This window comes from Amia ocellicauda, chromosome 6, assembly GCF_036373705.1.
Source record: "Amia ocellicauda isolate fAmiCal2 chromosome 6, fAmiCal2.hap1, whole genome shotgun sequence".
Taxonomy (NCBI): domain Eukaryota; kingdom Metazoa; phylum Chordata; class Actinopteri; order Amiiformes; family Amiidae; genus Amia; species Amia ocellicauda.
This window is the reverse complement of record NC_089855.1, coordinates 5370001-5385996: the sequence shown is the minus strand read 5'-3', so window position 1 is coordinate 5385996 and position 15996 is coordinate 5370001. Positions and strand designations below refer to the sequence as shown.

The following is a 15996-nucleotide window of genomic DNA, read 5'->3' as shown; positions in this document are numbered from 1 at the left end:
GAAGTGGGAAAAGGCAGAGGGTTTGTTTCTTTTCAGAAGCAAAGAAGGGAGGAAGGAGGAGTCAGTGTGTGTGGGGAGGTAGAAGCAGGAGAGACAGGTATAGAGGCAGGGAAGCGTTGAGAGGGGTTGAGGCAGGGAGGCAGGGAAGTGTCTTTAGTGTAGGTAAGACGATAGGAAGGAATGGAAGCTGAAAGATACGGAGTACTGAAAAAGCTCCCTGAGAAAGGGGAAAAAAAAGAAGGTGGGATGGAAAAAGAGGAAATGGGAGTTAGGGAGGGAGGGACACTGGGAAGACTGGAGGGAGGGAGGGAGGGAAGGAGGGAGGAAGGGAAAGACAGACGGGCGAGGGGGCTGGGGGGCAGCACTCACTCTTGCAGCGTCTCCACTCCCATTTCCTTGTACTGCAGTTCCTGCTTCATCTGAGCCAGTTCCTGCTTCAGCCGGGAGAGCTGGGGACACAGATCAGCGCTCGTTAGCAGCGCGTCACAGCGGGGCACCCCCCACCCCCCAATGGGCTTTATTGCCACTCCAACCACAGGACCGCCGAGCAGTGTCACAGCCCACAGCACAGCGCTGGTTTAAACTGAAGTAACGAGCCCTGAAACTATTTGATTAAGCTTTCCTCACAATTTACAATTGAGGAAATCAAACCACAACCTGCCCGACCTCTGCACATCTCGCCGTGTGTATTTGTGCAAGTGTGTAGTACAAATAACTTACAATGATTGATACAATGATTAATTCAATAAATACACACTGTTTGTGTGTCAGCTGCGTCTTTTTCATCTCTCAAGAAAACTGGGCTTGTCTGGTTTATGTTTTGAATGTCTTATCGTAATGCAAATATTTCTCCCTTAATTCAAACATCTACAAGCAGAGACCTATTCCACTTGCAACACAAGCCCTTCGTTGGCATGGGGGGGACACAAGGAAGGGACAAATCAGTGTCTTTTGAGGGGGGCTCTGAACACAGGTCTAGAGAGAAATCTTAAATTCTGTTTTTCAATAATGACATCAAACAGAAAATATACAGATTGCCTAAAAACTTCATTAATTAAACTAATAAAGTAAAAGTAGATTCTTGACTAAAAATGTGTTACTAAAGGTGGCAGGTTTGACATGTATAACAGTTTTACCTCTAATACAGGTACTGTACACCGGTAAAACCCTGCACTACTGACCTGTATTTCAACTGTAATCTTGAAAACTTCCCCAAAATATGTTTGCCTTTTTAACTATGACTTACTAAGTAAAACATACTTTAGCACCGCAGGAGGGAGCAGATTTGAAAGCGGTTACATTATTATCCTGCTCTGAAAGACTAATAGCTGCCCCCCCGGTGTTGGAGGCAGGTGCCACACCTGAATTCTCAGCACACCCCAACGGAAGTGCATTCCTGCGCAGCGCAGCGCCGGGGATCTGACGTCTGAGCCATTGTTCTGGGGTGATAATGACTTACCCGTTCCCGCCTACGGGCAATTTCCGCTTTTATTTGGTCAGGGTCGTATTTTGTGTTTGAAGAAGAGCCAGAGTACGCTGCAAGCAAAAGGAAAGAGGTCAGCGACACTGAAACACAGCCCTGTCTTAACAATAACAACAACAACAACAACAACAATAGTGAAGTTGAATCCCCAGATACTCTGGCTGTAGTTATCATTGTTCGACTTCTCCCTCATTCACGTGATTCCAGTGGCCTGTCTTTCATTCCCATCTTTGTTTTGTCAAGAGTCGAGAGTTTAAAGGTAATCCCCAGGAAGAAGGAGTTGTCAGGCGAACGCCACCGCAAGGCAGATCTCAGCGCACCAGGAAAAGGGCTGAGCTGCACATTCTTTCGCCGCGATGAAGTCTTTGTCATGAAACCCGCCTTCGAAGAATGGAGGGTGCAGGACTGGAAATGGGAAACGGGACTTTTCGCCCATTTATCTGTTAACTCTTCGGCCTCTGCAGTTACCGGGTGACGCGCTAAAGAGCTGCTCTAAAAACGTTTAGACTGAAGAATGATAAATGGGCATTGTCCACAGTAACGAGATCACATGCACACACCCACCAAGTGCTCAGGACATACCCACAGCGCCACAGTTTAAGGTGGGTATTAGGTTTTCCTAACCTGAGCCAAACTCTGGGAGAAATAAGTGGCGGTGTGGTGGGGGGCTGTGGTAGTAATATCAGGGGGAGCCATGAGAAGACTCAGGGGAGGTATGAGAGGGGTATCTACGTATAAGTAGGGTCTCGCTCTCACAGCTCCTCCTCAGCTTGCGAATATCGTTGGGGGAGCTGGCGGAGAGATGAGGGGCACTAGGGGGCCATGGCTCCGGGTGACGTGCGGGGCGGTGGTCTTACAGCTGGCGTGGGAGCGGCTGTCCTCCTCGGAGAGCTGGTGGAAGTGCAGGAACTCCTGCTGGGCCAGCTCCAGGCGCTGCTGCTTGATCAGGTAGATCTCCTTCCTGGCGTTGAGAGCCTCCTGGGCCACCACCAGGTACTCCTTCAGCATGCGCTCCTGCTCCTGCCGCCATTGCGTGCGCGGGTTCTCGATCTGGGTGGTCTCTGCTCAAGCGGTGGGGGGGGGAGGGGAGAGAGAATACAGGCCTCACTGCTTTATTATCAACCTGGTCTGGCTTTATATGCATTTCCTAGTTTGTTTTTTAATATTATGGTTCTAGAATGACAAAGCAACCCTGTAACATTCTGTAAATTACTTTTGAATTAAAAATATAACCCAGAGGGAACACCAATAAAGCCCCATAGTTTTCTAAAGATGTTATTTGTTCCCAAAATATGTGGAAGGGGACTGTCCAACTGAAATCTCTGCAGACTGAAGCAAGACCAGACATCTGACAGAACAACCGCGTGATATTTTGATGGGGGAGACAGTGGGGTTACCTTTTCTTTCCAAACTCTGTATGGATTTAAACAGGCTGATGCAGTTGCACCTGTATCTTATGAATGCAGTGTTCAGAGCCGTATCAACAAAGCCTCTTTTCACACACTGGTGTGTTTTAATCTGTGAAGGTATGAGAAGCACGACGCTCGCAGCAATAAATCCGAGGCGTTCTTCACAGCTCCGGATTCGAGAGGATTAGCTTCAAGTACTTCGTGACATTCCTCTCCCATGCACATGTGTGGCCGTCTAATGAATTTCTTCAAATATATTGTACCTCTTAAAGTCATTGTTTTCAACATGAGGACGTACGCCGGAGTAAAGCTGCCAGGACCACAATACCCTGGTCAACGTCACACTATGAAGATTAACAGAGTAAAGGATGCAATGAGAGGACTCGCTAAGTTTAAGGTGTTTCCTATTCTCCTTTAAGGGTTTTTAAAATTGGTTTAGATTAATCAGGAGAGCACTCTTAAGGTCTCTCTCTTTAGTTTTCATTTGTAATTAAGGTCAGATTTGCTTTGCAATTTGAAAGGAGAACCTACAGAAGCAGTGACATCATAATTGAGGTTCCTCTACACAAAATGTTTTAAACTAAATTATTTTATTTTTCACGCAGAAATTGAGAAATCAGTCACCTCCGCTAACAGCAATGTATGCAGTTAACATCATTGTGTTGAACGTTATCGTGTATTTGAGTAGTGTCATTTAACCGGCATTTCAATTACACTACTTTGTACATTTGTATAGGTATCTCGTATTTCATCGTGCCCTTGAATTTATCCATAAAGTTTGCAATGTGATTTTTCCAGCTTTTTAATTCTATCCACAACTTGTCCCTTCCAGTAAAAAAAACTGGGCAGGAATATTATTTAAACAGATTTCTCCCTCAAAAGCTATAAATGGCTTTTTTTTTAATATATATAAAGTAAAATAAAATAACTCCAGTCGTTTGTAAGAGTTTATTTACTTAACAACAACTCTTTCAAACATGTTTCAAACGGCTGTACACTTCTGGCAAACACCTCTGTGTGCGAACCTCTAAATTCGGTCAATATTTACTCTGTTCGCTCGGCCGCCTCAGTGTGTTTGCACAGTGATTAAACAGAGATATTGAAATGCTAGTCCGTAATAATCGTCTATTTAATGACAAAGTAAATATGGGGAAGACTTGTTTAACATCTAAATAAATTGTTATCCTGTTCCAGGTCAACAAGCGCCACAGGCCGGGCGTGACTTGATGTGGTAGCGGCTCGGGGGTGTGATCGTCCTAAACTAGGGGTCTCCATCCCATTCACCGTGTGACCTGCAGACGGGTCAGTAGGCGATGTTGCAGAGATCAATGCACACACCTTGCGATCCTCTTCCAGCTGACTTTACACTCAGACTTTACAACCAGAGGCTAATTAATTGGGAATGTTTTGTTGTCCTTCACATCGAGATGAAAACACACACAGTCATTGAGTCTGTCAGACAAGGCAGCGAAGAACTCATGAAGGCCGACTTACTGTTAATATGGTCGATGTAGTACACTCCGATTTGTGGGTCATAAACCACCTCCCAGCCTAATGGCAGTTCATCGCCAACACAGTCGGCAAACGTTAGAGGTTTGGTAATTCTGCACAGAAGAAAGAAGAAAGGAACCAAAAGTGAGTTTCTAATGGTTTCACCTGCAGATTAGCAACACTGACCACCAATAATAAAAAACCCAGCTTTACATTTATATTCATGTTCTACGCGATCACGCACAAACATGACCGATTGCAGACTTGCAGTACAGTAAAATTACAGGAAACACAGGAATTGTAAACATTCCTACCATCTCCACACGGCATGCCGTGTCAGGTTTCAATTCCTGGACCTTTAACCCCTTCAGGCAAAAATGTGGAATTCGGTTGGGGGTTTTGTGTCACAAAAACCTTACAAACTCATTATGGATTAGGAAAAAAAAAAGGGAGACAAGAGTCTGACTCTTGTTTTAATTCTTTGTCTAAATGACATTAGGTTTTCTCATGAGGGAGGAAGGGACCAAAATCACTAACAAAAGGCACTTCCTGGTTTAAATTACAGAGGAACAAAAGGCCTGCTTACAGTGGAATTACACAAATCAGGAAATACCTGAAGAAAAATAACATGAATTGTGGAGGCAGCATGCGAGGTCAAAACCATACATGTACGTCCAATTTGCTACTTTATTGAGAGTAAATCTGTGTAGACAGAAGAAAGAAGTTAGAACGTTATTTTCGTTATTTGTACAATCAGCACAAATGCCTGTAATTAAGCAAAACAAATAATTAAAAAAAGTCTTCTGGCTACTACAGTTTGATAAATAGGTAGATAGGCTAATCGTAATTTTTGATTTAAGGCACTTGGTGTCCTTCACGTTAGAAAAGACGTTAACAGAACTGTGAGGTGCACCTTTAACACCTCAAAACATTCAGAAATCACGAAAATGCAAGGCTGGTGTGTACCTTCCTGGTCAGTGCACTTCATAAGAGAAAGTTAAAGAGCAGGAATGAAGGATGGAAAGGATGCAAGAAAAATAAGAGGCGATTCTGAAAGTACAGATGACCTTCTCAAGGGTTTCAGCACAGAGACCGTGTATCGGGTCCGGTCGGGGCCACGGGGGCGAGTATCACTCTGCATTCAATTAGGAGATCAGAGGCCGTCCGGACAGGGGAGCCCCTTTATCACAGTCTGTGCAGACTTCCTGGGAGCGCACATTTCTCCATTCGCGTCTGGAGGGAATGCAGACCCACTGGTTCTCCACTACAAAGTCTTAATTAGACATTAGCAAGAACAGCTTAATAGATTTTTTTGTTCCAGAGTATAATAAAACAGGAAAACAGCATAGTTTGGAGGTTCGCTCACTCCACCATCAGTTGCCTCAATTCTTCTGTAGTGGCTTGAGTGCTGTAAAGTGATCCAGCTTTCAACATCGAGCCGAGTCGCGTCTTTTCAGATCTGTGAACTGCTTAGTGCCTTCAGAAGAGTCTTAATTTGTTTGTAAGTGTTTATAACGTCCATAAAAATGTTTGAAAGTTTCTATAATGGACTTTTTTCACTAGATATATCACCGTGTACACGTTTAGAGTGATAGTTTGTGTCTGGCCCTGAGGAATATAATACAAAGCAGGCGAAACAATCTTCTCTATCTACTTCACCTATTTATTTTTCCCCTAACAACCATGCATTAAGAGGGGAACAGCTCGGAGCACTGTAAACAACGCTGTCAATCAGCTGTTAATGATTAAAATTAACTGTCCAAACACGCCAAGTGTTAGCTGATCCATGTACACAACCCAAATCCCCTGCTGACAGCAGCATAAGACTCAGAGTCCATTATTGCAGCTTGTGGCCCATTAATCACTCCAGATACAAGGGACAGGAGTGGAGTGCGTGCGTTAACCCCTCAGACTGCGGCACGCTCAGTATGCAGAGGGGCCACGGAGGAGCCAAGTTTTCAATAAGCACGGACTGGGGGTGGGGGGGTTGTCTGCAGCACATTCCTGGGCAGGAGGAGGAGACGGAGTGCCTCTCTGCACCTTGGCAGGCCAGACAAGCGAGCCAAGCATCGTCTGGAGTGCATTACCAGGACACACGCCCCGCTTTTAATTAAGTCCAGTGTTCGTCAACAAGTGACAGTCAGCGACAGGAGTGGACTGAACAAAATATCCCAGACAATGGCAAAAATAGACAAAAAATGCTCCCCCCCCAATTCTAAACACTGCCCAAGTCACGCCACGGCGTACAAAGTATGTTGCGACTTCATTTCTGTATGTGGCGGTGCTGTCGAACGGTACGGCTGAGAATATGGAAAGAATTTTGTGAGAATCAGCACGGCCGAAATGAAAGAGCGCATTCAGTGAAGAAGAAAAAAAAAATCTTCCTCCAATAGGTTTGTTTCAGGGAATCGCTGTGAATGTGTTTTGTTGTTGTTGGTGGAGTCTTGTGACAGCGGCCGCCGGCTTGCCAAGTCGACTCTCGGGAGGCACAGGAGGACAGACATGGACTGCGAGAGCTGGGTCATACACAGCCGGTGCACCATCACAGAGCTGGCTGACGGAGACCGTAACAGCGGACTGAATTTCATGCTCCGTTAAGCTCAAGACGGCGGCAAAATCGGTGACACTTCACCATTCTGTGTCCACATGTAGTTTGTGAATTTAAAGAGTCATAAAAGCATCTGATGAAAACACACAATCTGTACATGTTCAATTATCAACAGATGAAAACAAACCAGGGGAAGGCCAAAGTCCCAAATATCTAAAGCAAACCTGCACTGTATTATTAACCTCAAGACTGTAAACTTTCCTGTTTTAAATAATAAAAAAGGTGAAATTAACCATCCAAGGCATGTTTTATTTTGTATTGGTTATTGGTATTTTCTCTCGCCTAGGAACAAAAAGCACATTGTACACTCTTTGCTGTCCTGCGTTGGTCGTTGTGCCTTCGTCGTTCTACAGATTATTCAAACAAAACATCAGGCTAAGGTTTGTGTACTGAGATTAACAAGATAAATGTAGTTTCAAAGTTTCAAGGGAAAATAAATGCTGATCGACAACAAAAAGTAACAACTTGTGTTGTTTCAAATGCAAGATCACAAAGTTTGGCCCATTCAGCTCATCTTTGCTCAAAATGAAATGGGCAAATCACTTTGCTTCTGTAGGAGGCTCTTTATCAGTCAGATTCCCTCATTTATTGCCAAATCCCTTTAAAAAAAAAAATCTGTAGCTGCTGGTACTCCGTTTTTTTGTTTTTTGTTTAAAGCTACTTACCACTAATAACATGCCATTAACCAAATACATATTGGCTGAGGCCTAGATTTCTAAAGTTAGCCAGCTAGTATTCCTTCAGAGAAATCCTCAGGGCTGTGAGAGTTCAGCTTCCCGAGTGGTCACTTCCTGATGGGAGGACCCAAACAGTGCACTGGACAAGGAGATGGGTCCACTTCTAATTTTAATTCTATAAAAAGAAACTGGTCCACAATGGTACTCTAACCTCTCAGAGTTAAATGTACAGAACTGGTGCATGAAGTCTACAAAAAAAAAAAACAGGAATTAAAAGTTATCACACAGCAATAGATTACTGTCAACTTAATTTATCAGAACACACATCTATACACTGGAGGGCTCCTTGCCAGCTGGCACAGCAAACAGCGTGATGAACACTGCCTGAGTTTATCAGCAACTTCTGCGAAGACCAGCTTTCTTGGTGTGACAGTAGTGCGTGTATGCCACACGTTTGGATCCCTTGATGGGATACATTCAGAGCTCAAGGAAAACCACACCGGTACAGCTTGGTGCATTTCTAATCCACTGCTGAGATTAAAATTTTATGACTGCTCTCTTATTTTGGACAAAAATCACATCAAGTTTCTCCCGTGGAAGTATCCCGTCTACATCGAGTGCCACTTTTGAAAACAATTACCAGGGTGTGTAAATAAGGAGCCGTTAAGTATTAATTAATATAGCTGACCACTTAACTATATACTAGACTACAAGGGCTCCCCGTGCCTCTTTTTCCAGATGCCCTTTCAAAACACTTTGTCATTTAACAATGCGCATCTTTCGCGGTCGAGCGTCGGAGGAGGAAAACTATTCTAAATCGAGGCCACGCACAGAATGCGACCAAATAAAGTCATGAAGAACCAGCATTCGTGAATAGAGCTCTAAATCAGCAGAGCTTTGGGCTTTTCCACCGGCAGGCACAGGGGTAAACAACAGCAGGCTTTGTCCACCCAATGATTTTATTAGCCTGCCAATGCCTTCAATAAGCAGCGCTGGCTGACGTCTCCATCAAAACGCACATGAATAAACAATTTTGTGCTCCTACACCTCGCCGGCTTCTCGGCAATCCCCTCGCCTACGTTACTGCGTAAATGGGCCTTGCTTTTTTTGTTAACCCCTATCTTTGCAACCATTCCACTGTCAGGCCGAAGACAGGTTCCCCTGGAATCGATTTAGAACGCAGCGCTTCAAGGCACAGGCAACGTGGGCCCGATTCGCCAGGGCCGTAAGAAATATCCCAGCCACACCTCGAACGCTGGTCCCCCCTCACTACAAAGGTCGCAGCAGGCATTCCAGGCACCAATTAAGATGCTACAACCAGCAGTTTCTGCATTCCTCATCAGGAATGTTCCCCTAAAAATAATATTCCCAGTTAAACTTAATTACAGTTCCCAAGAGGCAGTGCGTTTAATGCCTTAGATATGGTCCTTTATTTTCCTGCTTGACCACATTGCATCTGGTAGCAGGCCTTAAGTTTGACAGCTGTATATAAAACAGCTAATAAATCCGAGAGGCGTTGAGGCTGCTCTTTGCCTTTCATGTTATTCAGTCAGGTCTATATTATACGCAGGCTTTTATCTGGTAAAAAGTCTACGGTGTTCATTTTGACTTTGGCTGCTATGGAAATGTAGAATCCCCCTACTCCGTGAGCTCAGCGTTTATTTATTTGTTCTGAATTATGTATCCGTATTGTCCAAGAAAGCCGTTGCTATGCTGATAAACCCCAGCTCTGACAATATGAATCCCAGAGCGATCCGTTTCCAAGATTTGCACGACTTTCGCAGAATCTTGCAAAATCGCGGAAAGAGGTGCATATTCAATACCTTTGAGGGAGTGAGTAATTCTACAAGGCTCTCCATAACAATCTGATGGATACTGTACAAAACAAAAGTTTTTTGTCCCAAAGTTTATGCGGCAACCTGACGTCATTTCCTTTTTGCAAGTTATTTTCTTGTGAAGTTTGTGAGCAGGGCCTTGGATGTCCTCACATGGAAAACAACAGTGTACCTCCTGGTAACTGTAATCTCACTTTCACAAAAGTAAGAAGTTGGCTCCAAAAGTGTGGAGTACGGCCAGGTCAATTTAAAAATGCACAGTTTCAGTCAGTACTACACAAAACACAGGATCCCAAACTTCGCTGCTCCGTACTCCACAGGTTGGTGAGAAAGAAATAAGGAAAAATAAAAATGCTTCACCAGCTACATTTCTACATACAAGAAAATAACCCTAATGTTCCTAAGTGTGGATGTGCAAAGAGACTGCAGAAACTGACCAAATATAGCAGGCAATACAGTGCATAAAGAGCAGGCCTCAGGCTTGATCACAGCATGGACTCATTTAGTCCCAACGGCACGACGTTTTGATGGCACCTGGTCTGATCCTCAAGAACCTCTGTAATGTTCCACAGATGGAGTCTTTTTTTGAAGTCTAACATCTGCCACCAAGATGACACTGGAGCTCCACACAGCTTGTTCACTATACCCTCGGACATGCCCTGACATCGTCGTTCAATCGCTGACAAGCACACTGTACATGTCATTCAGCGAAGAACACTGCAGACAAAACTAAAAATGCTCAGAAAACAACAGGTCTTGAGACAGTTTGTGAATGCCACGAATGGTCAGTGTGACATTTAAAACAAATGGACATGGAGATGGACCATGTCAAACAAGGGGCATATGGTCCCATATCATAAAATTCCATATAGACCATTTTGAACTCAAATATGCACCACAAATAGCGCATTTCTTCACGCCGATATTAGCCCTATGGAAAGGCTGCTTCACTGGATCTAAAAATGTATGTCAAGAACATAATGCCACAAGTGTTTGTCTAAAAATTCCATTCTGGGTTAAAAAAGAATCAGAAGAGAACTTTCAGAGGAATTCCATTTATGTGCGTCTCCGAAGGGTGGTACAGCACTTTACTTGCAAAACAGAAACAGCTGTGCATTTCATTAGCACCACCATGGCAATGACATGCCCTCATCCTATTATCTCCAGCATCTTATGGAAATAGGTTGAGTATAAGCAGCCTGGTCCGCTAATGCGTGGTATGTCTATCTCGGTGCCATCTTGGTGCCGATTTAGATCTTCCAAGTCATACGAGAACGGCTTCTCATCGTTCCACATCACCATTTAAATAACCGATGTGTAGATCTGGTCGAGGCCTGGCAAATGGAGGAAGGTGAATTTATAGGCCTTTGTTACTTCTCGTTTCTGACATTATGTTGGTCATTAACACGGAGGTGTCAAGCCACTGTAAAAAATATCTTTGCCATGGATTTTTTTAATGGATTCTTTTTCTACTTCCTCAATAAACCTGCTCATTTCATTTTCTTGGCTTGTGGAAGGGAGCTATGAAGGCCAATGGTAACTCATTCAAATACCTGATACTTGCCTGGGTTTTGAACGGTGCAGTCATTTAATTTCTCGTCTGTCTATGTTTATTTAGACAAATGTGACTCTGGAAATATCATCTGTTGCTTCAAAATCATGTGGTCAGATCACACTGGTGCAGAAAGCAATAAAGTAGACATGAGCTGAGACATTAAAGTGCTAATTAAAAACACAGAAGAGATCAAACCCATGTGGTTTATTAAAAACATGATGCCGGAGGGTGGATTACTGCTTTTCACTGGGAACGCTTTACAGTCCATCATGACCCCCGAAGATCTGTAAGCGCTCAACACATGACGACTAACAGAGCTACAGTCGGAAAGACAGGAGCTGAACCGTATTCATCCGGCAAGATTCAGAGAAGAAAGGCACATACGGAGCTATGGACCACGTTAATACAGACACTGTTACCGCCCATTCATCCTGCCAAGATGGTGAGCTGGAGGAGACACGCCTGACTTCCTGTGCCCTGGCGACTTCCTGTTCTACAGGAACGAGTAGCACTGGCGAGCCTCACCCAGCGGCCGACCGAGCCAAGACTGCGGGACTGTGGGGGAGGTCAGAGGCAGACCCTTCCCCTCCTGCACAGGAAAACAGTGCAGGGCAGGGCCGACTGTGTTTATCTTATTGTTCTGCCATGGATCCAATCCGTTATATATATGAAACCTTGTAAATTTCACGCTTTTTCCACCAGCGGAAAGTTAGCCACAGTTGTCATGTCATTCCTGGTTTGCCCACTGTTCTTTAAATTAGTGTTTGTCCCACTATAAAAATGACACTATTGCCACAAAATTGCCTGTTTGATTCACAGACTCTTTTCACCCCAAAACCACTTTAATTCCAGAGGCCAACTTAGATTTTTAATTAGAAATCAGGTCATTTGATTACATGAAGCATAAGATATTCTTAAACAATGATATTTGTTAGATTATGCGATATACTGTACACTTATAATAATAAATAAAGAACAGTTCAGATCTGTGAACGAGAGGAAGATTAAGTGATGGCAAAAAGAGATCAATGCCAGAGGAAAGACTTCAGATAATTGATAGTCTAGTTAGATACAGCCAAAACTAAACATGAAAAAAGGGAAACACTAACATGTTCATAACCTACCCATTTAAAGCGAACACACAAAGACAACAATGGAGAGCAAAAACAGCAGCTGGTTCAGTGCCTGTGAAAGACCTTAGGGTTTTCAAACATCGCTCTTTCTTTGCACAATAATTGAATTTGGTGTGCTTTGTGACCGTGCATAAAAGCCTCCTTTTCCAGAGTGGCGGCCCCGGCCGTGGCCATTGCATAACAGAGCTAATAAAGCCGGCCTGTGGCTTCCTGGGGGCACTGGGCTGACACATGGGAACGGAGTCTGTACACCAGCTTTGTCTGGTGCCGCGGCAAGGCACAGCCCGAGGGTGTTGGTGCAGGCATGCCTCGCATTCCTCTCATTCCACGCACACACAAAGAGAGCGCTGGAGAGAGGACCCGAAACTTTCGCTCGGGGGTGTCTGGAGGCCGTGTTCCGTCTCCCAAACCCCATCTCGCTCACAGTCCCGCTGAGAAACACACCTGGTTCACAACCCGCTTTATAGAGATTTTACTTTTAAAACAGAAAACAAAAAGAACAAGGTGCCCGGCCTAATGAAACCACGCTAGTGTGCCGGACGGGTCTCTTCTGATCGGATTAGTATGCGTGAGGGATCGAGTGAGTTTCTGTCTGCCAAACTGCAGCTCCGAGCTTTGGCTGCATCATATGAAATGTTAAGGGGGTTGTAGGCCGGACGGTTGGACCTGCTCTCAAGCTTTAAAATGTCTATGGAAATAGACGCATTTTAGTGTTCATTTTCTACCTCTGCACCTTTATAAGAATCCTTTTTATAGCTTCCACTGTGTGGATTTGTTGTGTATAGGATATCACATCACTGACTAAAAAGCCCAGGAAACCGCACAAAAAGACAAAAAACCTATAAAACTTAACCAATAATCTTACACCGATATGCCACACAAAAGCACTCCACAAACTCCACAAAATTCTTGGCACTTTCTAGGAGTGGATGACAGCACAGATCCACAGGAGGACAACAGCATTATAGTCCGTCCTGTTATTCCATCTCAGGAGAATCGGACGGTGGGTAATTTAATATTCCCAGAAGACGAAGCCCTGAAGGCACAATGGAGAGTCGAAGCCTGTTTGGAAAGCTTAATTTGGAAAGTTAACACATATTGTGAGCATACCAGCACGTGTTCGGTTGTTTTAATAAACTCGTAATAAACAAACCAACACAGATAAGGCTTTCCTTTCACAAGAAAAACACACAATGTTCACTCGAGAGACTGGATTGCGCCCCACTTCCTGCAAACACTATACACTAGAATAGGAGCGGGAAGAGAACCAACTGTAAGCAAGGGAAGCGTAGCCAGGGTGTATCTGCCCTCCATACGCGCTGAAAATAAACAACTGCGGGACGGCAAATAATAGACTGTCTGCACACGAAGGCAACAAGTGTCACAAAGAGACCGTTACATTCAGAAACGACTGCATTAGTGTTAGTCTGATGTTCTATACTAGACTATGTTGAAGATGTGGATTCAAAATTTTAAAAAGAAGCCAACTTTATAGTAGTGGAACATGGTGGACAAATTAAAGTACCATAAAGGGTATCAACACCAGGGCCTCTACTCTGTGTCATCTATAAAAATGATACAAAGTCCGGAATGATCATCAAACGTGCATTTAGATACAATTCCAAATTAGCAGGGCCAGAGACAACTGTTTCACCAGCAAAGACAATCCAGGTAACACGTCAACAGGATACAAAACCAGGCAGAGAAATGACAAAAAAGCTTTAAGATCCGTAAATGCAAAATGTTCAAAGCATATCAGATGACTTTACATAGGACAATACCATTACATTACTTAGATGACAAATCATTGAATAGTCCTGAATTAAGGTGAAGTCTATACACCAATCTACACAGTTCAGAACCGGGGGGGGAAGGAAATCGACTGGAATTGCATTCAGCAGTGAAAACGGGAAACTTCATCACATAAAACAGTTTGAGGAGTATGGCACCAACTGCTAAGTCATGTTGCAGATCCCCAGTCCCTGGAAGCACGCAAGACGATTCCTGAGGCAGATTATGAACTAATTAGCCGACCAACAGCACAATAATGGCAACCTCTCATCGGCATCGTTTCTTAGGTCCATATAAAGTGAAAATAAAGAGGAAACCGCAACAGATAAGAAAGTTTACAAACGAGAGGAGGCCTTCAACCCATTGTGCCAATGGATTAGATCAACTAAGTTCCCAATAAATACAAAAAGAGTTTGCGTTTGATCCACGACCAGCTCAAAGTGGGCGATGGGGCTCTTTCAAGGGAAAGGAAAAGCATAAGACTGCTCTGCTGTCACACACCATACTTCACATGTGGGTCCCAGTAGTTTCTCAGGTGTCTGCCGAGCGAATTCACACTCACGATACACTTCTCACTACACGTTGCCAACCAACTTGCTCTGTTCAAACAAGTCTCTGCTCCTGGCACAGAGTCTTGCCTTTAACTGCTGGGAGAGAGAGAGAGGGAGAGAGGGGGGGGAAATGAAACACTTTGCTGTACAGTATCTCTGTGCTACACGACTCATGCCAAAACAGAAATACCTCTGTACGCAAGAACGGTCGATCGATCTGCGGCAGGAGTTTCAAATAATCCCTCACACTTAATTTCACAGAGAGCCTTCAAACAAACGCCTGGCTCTCTACCTGTGTGTTTGTGCTTTTGTCTTCCACAGAGTAGCTCGCATTTCACAGACATAATCTTGATTTTAATGCTTCTTAAACATCGGACGGAGCGAGCCGGAACGTCAGGAGACACGCGGGGTCATCGCAGGCATGCGATCTGCTAATCCAGGAGTCTGCGCTCCGTCGAAACAGCGCCTGGCAAATGCTTGGCAAATCCTTTTTCATGCTTAGTGCAACCCACGGAGCCGACACCTGAACGTTTGGCCGAGTAAGAGGCATGCATTTCACTGTGAAACAGTGTTTTACACTTGTAGCATCATTTGTTTTACCCATTTTCTCCTTGATTTGCAAAGCATCCACTCTGAACTCTGATTTTCAGTGCAAAGGACAGAGCTGTGATAATTGCTCTCTGCTAAGAGATGCACTACCCTACAGCTCCATTAGTGTTCGAGGAGTAAACGAGGAAAAAATGTCCTGTGCCGATCTGAAGAGCTTTGATTTTGTTCATTTTCAGGCTTGGATTTCCTGAGATGCTGGCATCCAATTCCACATCATCCAAAATCTACGACAAAATCTAAGCAACGGAGTTGGACTGAGAAGGAGAGTCCTGTGGTCTTACTAGCAGCCCACATCCTATCCTCACCTCTCGGGCGTAATCAGTGGTCACTGTCTGTGTCAGGCGACTGAGCCAAACCGTTCAAACTCATTCCCAAACTCTCAGCTGCCATTCACCTTCACACAAGCCTCACAACATATCCTTGAGGTGATTTTTTGTTACCTTTACATATCCTCACTGAAATGAAGCTGCACTGCTATGTAAAATTAATCGCAGTTAAATAACTAGGCCTTCAAGTTTTACTGTCCCTTCCAACAATGTAGTTCTCTCAGCTGGGTAAGTCCATTCTAAAATACTGATCTAAAGTATCAAACACACTCTATACCAAGTGTATTAAGTGTATTATATAGTGACTTTTTGTGAACATTACTGTAATTCTAGATCTCAAACTATCACCTTAGCATAACCAAACATAATAACGGGACTTGATATAAACAACGCCTTGAGATAGTGCTTGTTTTGTAACATACATACATTTTTTTCCATGTAACATGTACTGAAATAGAGAAAAAGAACAATACAATGCATAGAAAAGTCTAACTGAGCCTATATATGAAGACAGTCTGGTTTTCCAAG

The 15996-nt window shown here is 43.9% G+C and overlaps 1 protein-coding gene across 4 annotated transcripts in view; it reads right to left on the bottom strand.

Moving 5' to 3' along the window:
• wwc3 (WWC family member 3) overlaps nt 1–15996 on the bottom strand; it is a 33387-nt gene that overhangs the window by 15217 nt on the left and 2174 nt on the right. For all 4 annotated transcript variants that reach the window (XR_010816965.1, XR_010816966.1, XM_066705903.1 and 1 more), the window contains exons 2-5: nt 4387–4496; nt 2341–2544; nt 1460–1536; nt 370–449 (exon numbers count right to left, since the gene is read on the bottom strand). Coding sequence is in view for 2 of the 4 variants with exons in the window: in XM_066705903.1 (XP_066562000.1) it covers nt 370–449; nt 1460–1536; nt 2341–2544; nt 4387–4496 (471 nt within the window). In the remaining 2 variants the exon portion in view is untranslated. The remainder of the gene's footprint in view (nt 1–369; nt 450–1459; nt 1537–2340; nt 2545–4386; nt 4497–15996) is intronic.